This window comes from Chenopodium quinoa, unplaced genomic scaffold, assembly GCF_001683475.1.
Source record: "Chenopodium quinoa cultivar QQ74 unplaced genomic scaffold, ASM168347v1, whole genome shotgun sequence".
Classification (NCBI taxonomy): domain Eukaryota; kingdom Viridiplantae; phylum Streptophyta; class Magnoliopsida; order Caryophyllales; family Amaranthaceae; genus Chenopodium; species Chenopodium quinoa.
In genome coordinates this window covers 6,137-12,741 of record NW_018742613.1, presented here as the reverse complement: position 1 = coordinate 12,741, position 6,605 = coordinate 6,137, and the positions used below count along the sequence as shown (strand labels likewise).

The following is a 6,605-nucleotide window of genomic DNA, read 5'->3' as shown; positions in this document are numbered from 1 at the left end:
TACAACAACCCTCCTCAAAACATCTACAACCAAAATCAACAAAATCACCAAGCCCCATACCGCCATCCAAACCAACAAAGACAGCAATTCAACCAACAACCTCCTCCACCCCAAAAGACTTCCCTTGAGGCCGCTCTTGAGTCTTTCATAAATCAACAAGGGAATAGCAATGCAGAAATGAGCTCCAACATCCAACAACTTCAAGCGCACAACAAAATAATTGAGAATCAACTAGCTCAAATTGCACAACAAGTTGGGAGTTCTACCTCCAATGCTAGTGGTCAATTTCCAAGCTCAACGGTTATGAACCCGAAGGAGCATGTCAAGGCTATCACATTGAGGTCCGGGAGAGGGTATGAAGGTCCGCTAATGAGTGAAGATGTGCCACAAAAGAGAGATGAGGGTGTGGAGGTGAGAAGTGAGAATGATGTTGAAAATGAGGTGGTAGAAGTTGAGAGAAAAGAAAAAGAAAAGAGTGTTGAGGGAGACACAAAGAAAGGAGAGGGAGTTGAAGTTGAAGTGGTGAAACCCCCAATGAGAGTCTACAAGCCACCTATTCCTTTCCCTCATAGGTTGGTAGAGAAAAAATTGAATGAGAAGTTTTCAAAGTTCGTTGAGGTCATGAGAGGGCTCCAAGTGAACATTCCCTTTCTTCATGCTATGTCACAAATGCCTACATATGCGAAATTTTTAAAAGATCTCTTGTCCAACAAAAGTAGGCTTGAAGAGAGTGCAACCATCTCCCTTCCAATGGAGGTGAGCGCAATCATTCAAAACAAGCTTCCCCGAAAGCTTGGTGACCCGGGTAGCTATGCAATTCCGGTGAAGATTGGAGATATGGAAGCCATGGATGCTCTTTGTGATCTTGGGGCAAGTGTAAGCTTGATGCCCTTCTCAATTGCGAAAAATTTAAAAGTTGGTGAGATGAAGCCAACAAGAATCTCAATACAATTAGCCGATCGTTCGGTTAGATTACCAATGGGAATACTTGAAGATGTACCGGTACAAGTGGGAAGAGTTTTTGTACCTTGTGACTTTGTGGTGATGGAAATGGAGGAGGACAACAAGGTTCCTCTCATTTTGGGAAGGCCGTTCTTGAACACGGCGGGAGTGGTAATTGATATGAAACAAGGCAAGCTAACATTGAATGTGGGAGATGAGAAAATTTCTTTCTCATTCTCGCAAGCCATGAGGAAGCCTATGTATGAGGATATCAATAGAATCGATACTCTTGACCGAGAAGTGGAGGAATTGAAGATGATGAACAATAGCAAAGATACTCTACAAGCGATCCTCACGGAAAGTTTGTACAATGATGATGATGAAGCTAAGGGGTACAAGTTGTTGCTAGACCAACCCCTACATGGCAAGGCAAGGGAGTTTGAAGCACTTAAGGTGGAGGTAAAAGAGGAGAGGTCTACGCCTCCTCCTAAGGTTGAACTTAAACCCCTTCCCCCTTCACTTAAATACGTTTTTCTTGATGATAATGAGACTTATCCCGTTATTGTCAATACCAACCTTGATGACACTTCCCTTGAGAAACTCCTAGTTGTGTTGAGGGAGTATATGAGTGTCATTGGGTATGCCATTGATGACATTAAGGGGATAAGTACCACGATATGCATGCACAAGATTTTGCTTGATAATGATCATGACTCCTCAATTGAGCACCAAAGAAGGCTCAACCCCAACATGAAAGAAGTTGTTAAAAAAGAGGTTTTGAAACTTCTTGAAGCGGGCATAATCTACCCTATCTCCGATAGCAAGTGGGTTAGCCCGGTTCAAGTTGTTCCAAAAAAAGGGGGCATGACCATTATCAAGAACGATAAGGGTGAGACCATTTCTACAAGGTCGGTCACCGGGTGGAGAATGTGCATAGACTATCGAAAATTGAACAAATCCACACGGAAGGACCACTTCCCTCTCCCCTTTATCGATCAAATCTTGGAAAGGTTGGCATCACATAGTCACTATTGCTTCTTGGATGGGTATTCGGGATTCCTCCAAATCCCTATCCTACCCGAGGATCAAGAGAAGACTACATTCACATGCCCTTTTGGCACCTTTGCTTATCGAAGGATGCCATTTGGATTATGTAATGCACCTTCTACATTTCAAAGGTGTATGATGTCTATCTTTTCCGACATGCTTGAATCATCAATCGAGGTATTTATGGATGACTTTTCTGTTTGCGGTTCATCTTTTGACACTTGCCTAAGTAATTTGATTAAAGTGTTAAAAAGATGTCAAGAGGTGAACCTTGTGATTAATTGGGAAAAATGTCATTTCATGGTTGAAGAGGGTATTGTGTTGGGACATGTTGTTTCTAGTAGGGGAATTGAGGTTGATCGTGCCAAAATTGAGGTTATTGAGCGCCTCCCTCCCCCCACTAATGTGAAGGGTATAAGGAGTTTTCTTGGACACGCGGGTTTTTACCGCCGGTTCATTAAAGATTTTTCCAAAATCGCTAAGCCGCTCACTCAATTGTTGGTAAAGGATGCCCCTTTTGTGTTTTCTAATGATTGTTTGCTAGCCTTTGATAGGTTGAAGGAAGCTTTGATCACGGCTCCCATCATTCAACCACCGAATTGGGAGCTCCCTTTTGAACTCATGTGTGATGCTTCGGACTATGCCGTTGGATCTGTGCTTGGGCAAAGGAAGGATAAAAAGCTCCATGCCATCTATTACACTAGCAAAACTCTTGATGAAGCACAAAGAAACTACACAACGACTGAAAAAGAGCTCCTAGCCATCGTCCATGCTATCGAAAAGTTTAGGTCTTACTTGGTGGGCTCCAAAGTTATAGTCTTCACCGACCATGCGGCTTTGAAGTACTTGCTGTCCAAGAAGGACGCTAAACCAAGGTTGATTAGGTGGGTCTTGCTCTTACAAGACTACGATATAGAAATTCGGGACAAGAAGGGTGCCGAGAATGTAGTAGCCGATCATCTCTCACGGCTACCGATCGTAGAAGGTGAAATTGAAGCTTTGCCAATTGATGATTCATTCCCGGATGATCAATTATTCGCAATCATTCAAGCTCCGGCCCCATGGTTTGCGGATATTGCAAATTACTTGGCTTGCTCCATCCTTCCTCTCGACCTCACCTATCAACAAAAGCGGAAGTTCCTCCATGATGTCCGCCAATACTTTTGGGATGACCCCTTGCTCTTCAAACAAGGTGTTGATGGTCTTTTTAGAAGGTGTGTCCCCGACGATGAAATTCATGAAGTTATCACAATGTGTCACTCCTCACCTTGTGGAGGACATATGAGTGCTAACAAGACATTGGCGAGAATATTGCAATGCGGTTTCTATTGGCCCTCTATGTTCAAGGACGTATGGGGAGTTGTTAAAGCTTGTGACCGGTGTCAAAGGACCGGTAATTTGTCAAGAAAGAATGAAATTCTCAAATTCACCCCATTAACCTTGATGGTATTGCAGTACTTCTCAAATTCGTTCAAATGAGCCAAAGGGCTCTCATGCTTGGCACCACTAAACTTCCTTCTCTCGATGAGGGTGATCATAGCCGGCCGGATCTCGAAATCATTGGCCTCAGTAGTGGGTGGAGCAATCCCACTTGAAGCTCTATACGCCCCAGGAGTTCCCAACTCCTTAAGGGGTCGTGGTGCTGGCCGATTGGGTTGGCGCGGTATGTCTGCCATTGGAACCTGTTGTGTGTTGTGTTCCTTTCCTTGAGAGTTTGATGACGTCAATCGAGATTTACGATTGCTCTTCAAAGTTCTTTCGATTTCTGGATCGAAGGGTATTAATTCTCTCTGTTTAGACCTGCGCATACACACTAACCAAACCAATTAAATAGCAGGGCTACAAGTGTAGCCAAAAGGGAAAAATCTTTTTGTGCTTTTTTTATGATGAACTAGACTCAAGAAATCAAAAAGCAATTAACAAACACCGTCCCCGGCAACGGCGCCATTTTGACAAGGGTTAAATCGGTCGCTACAATCTAACTCTCAATCAAACAATACTTATACGAACACCCTATAACCAAGTACAATTGAAAATAAAGGTTCGGTCCACGAGGAACGAGAGTAATTGCAAATCAATCTTAAACCTAAGCTAGTTCGAAATCAATGGAAAAATGGTGTTCTAAAATACTATTATTAAGATGGAATAAATCAATAAACAAAGACACTAGGGAGAACGGGAATTCACCAAACCATCGGTAACTACGCAACAAGGAATCACAGAGACAAACGGGATATGCAAAGACTATAAGTCTGATCAATATCATGTGATACGAAGACAACGGGCAATACTAAGCTTGGATTTCTCATGCACTTAACATTACTCGATATATAATCAAACCACATTCAATAATGAAATACTCAATTCACAATCTCTTGTTCAAATCAAGAATATCATGCAATCAAATTCAAGATTCTAGGTTAGCTACTCCTATTATAATGAATTAACATGCAATCGCATATAATCAATTTAATCACAATCCTTTTATCAAAATCAATCCTCAATTACATAGATTACCTAGGCCGGGTTTCATCCCGAAACCCTAGCTAGGAGACTACTCACACATATTCATAATCAAAGCAATAATGAATTCCAAAAGCATAATAGATATAAACATGAATTCTGATTAAGGAATAATAAAGCTTGATTAATAAACAAGAATGAATAATACCAATTGTATTGATGCAAATCAATGGAAAAGTTCAGAACTTTGATATCCGTCGTCAATGAAAAATACAAAGAATCTTCGCAAATCTTGCTTCAAATCAATCCAAGAAAACTAAAATCTCTAGAAATATCTCTAAGAAAACTAATGAATCTCTAATACTAAGAACGTTCTCCAATAACTCTCTACAAAGGCTCTCAAAACTATCTCTAAAACTGTCCCCGAATCCTCTTAAAGTTGGGCCTTATATACGTCTTCTAATGCGGAGAAGTCAAGCGCGCAGTTAACCCTGGATCAGCACGGGCGTGCTGTATTTGGCACGGCCGTGCTAGCTTGTCAGTAAGTAAACCGGATTTCTTCTTCAAATTGGCACGGTCGTGCTATATATGGCACGGTCGTGCAGCTTCCTGGCACGGCCGTGCTAAAAATGACACGGTCGTGCTGAATATGCTCTAGCACGGGGCTCATACTGAAGCTGACACGGGCACGGGCAACATCTGGCACGGCCGTGCGGGTGCGTGGATACTGACACGGTCGTGCTATTGGCTTGCACGGTCGTGCTGCCTTGCCTGGGGTTGCTTGCTTATAGGCCAGCACGGGTGTGCCTATGGTAACACGGTCGTGCTGCCTGTGCTATGTAATCAATGCACGGCACTTGAACTTCCTTAACTCCTCGGACTCCGGTCACGGCTAGCTCGGTTACGCATCAAGGGCTCAGGATCCGATTAAACTCGGTTGATATTACCTGAAAACACATCAAAAACAAACCGAAAACCCGTGAAGCACGTAATATGGGGAACGTAAGCATAACAAGGTAATAATCGGCCAAAGCGGCCCCAAATACATCCAAAATCATCCTAAAATATGCTCTAAAGCGCGCCCTAAAGTGCGCTTGTCAGCCGGCTGTAAACGCCGCCTCGTAGCAGCCGAAGAAGTTGTCGGCATGGTCCACGTCGTCGGTCCAAACGACCCTTGCCTCTACAGGTGGGACGACCGCTTCCCATCCCTCTCCAACCGGCTTCTTCTGTAAAAAAGCAGGGAGTGTGGCGTTCAAAGTGACCACATCCCTAGCGAACATGGTCATATCAGTCGGGTCGCCCTTAGCCGACCAATTGTAGGCCTCTTCTTCAATAGGAGCCGCCTCTTCAGAAGACTCTTCATTAGGGCCAGGGCCGGACTCCCCATTATCAGCTGACCCCTCCCCGGACTGTTCACCGGATCCCTCTCCGGATCTCTCTCCGGATTTTTCACCAGATTCCTCTCCAGATCCCTCTCCGGATTCCTCAGCGTTGGAACCAGAGTTATCCAAGATACTGTCACCCGGTGTACTAGGTGTACTCGGAGAATTTTGCAGAACCTCTTCATTAGGACCCATCTCAGCCGGTTCCTCGGCTTGCTCTTGATTTATAGGATCAGCCGGATCAACGGCTGGGTCAACGGACTGGTAGTCAGGGTAGATTGCCGTCACTCTGATCCGAGCCATTCTGTCCTGCACATGAACAGAGACGGTCGGATTCGATGTAGGTGAAGGTTGTTCCAAGCACCCCAGACAGCAATCCCAGTCCTAGACTCAGCCGTTCCTGGTGACCGGCTGACCACAGTCGTAGGCTGTGCCGTGTGTGCATTGGTGAAGTCCATATCCTAATACTATGCAACCAGAAATAAAAGAATGTGACAAGTATGGGATGCAGGCGGTACCTTTGAAATGAGAAAGTGAGTTGGCTTGAAGTCGCCTTAGACGGAGAACTCCGCGAAAATGTTTAAAGCTGAAAAAGACAAAGTAAACACTTAGCCGGTTATTCAATAACTCGCCCGAAAACCCCCAGACGGTGTTCAATAAGGTGGGTCAGAAGTACCTCAGACGGCATAAGGCCGGATGGGGGTTCTTTACAAACATTTGTAATGACTGGCTAGAATATTGTAAAGCTCTCTATGATACCCCAGACGGTAT

The 6,605-nt window shown here is 44.1% G+C and overlaps 1 protein-coding gene across 1 annotated transcript; it reads right to left on the bottom strand.

The window, feature by feature from the left end:
- Nucleotides 1–5,549: 5,549 nt before the first annotated feature.
- Nucleotides 5,550–6,137, bottom strand: LOC110721257 (chondroitin proteoglycan 2-like). Its single transcript, XM_021900402.1, has one exon. The coding sequence runs from the start codon at nucleotides 6,135–6,137 to the stop codon at nucleotides 5,550–5,552; it is 588 nt and encodes a 195-aa protein (XP_021756094.1).
- Between the last annotated feature and the right edge of the window lie 468 nt (nucleotides 6,138–6,605).

Bases quoted from the DNA above. Each gene is read 5' to 3' on its own strand.
- LOC110721257 (XM_021900402.1), bottom strand. From the start codon at position 6,137: ATGGCTCGGATCAGAGTGACGGCAATCTACCCTGACTACCAGTCCGTT.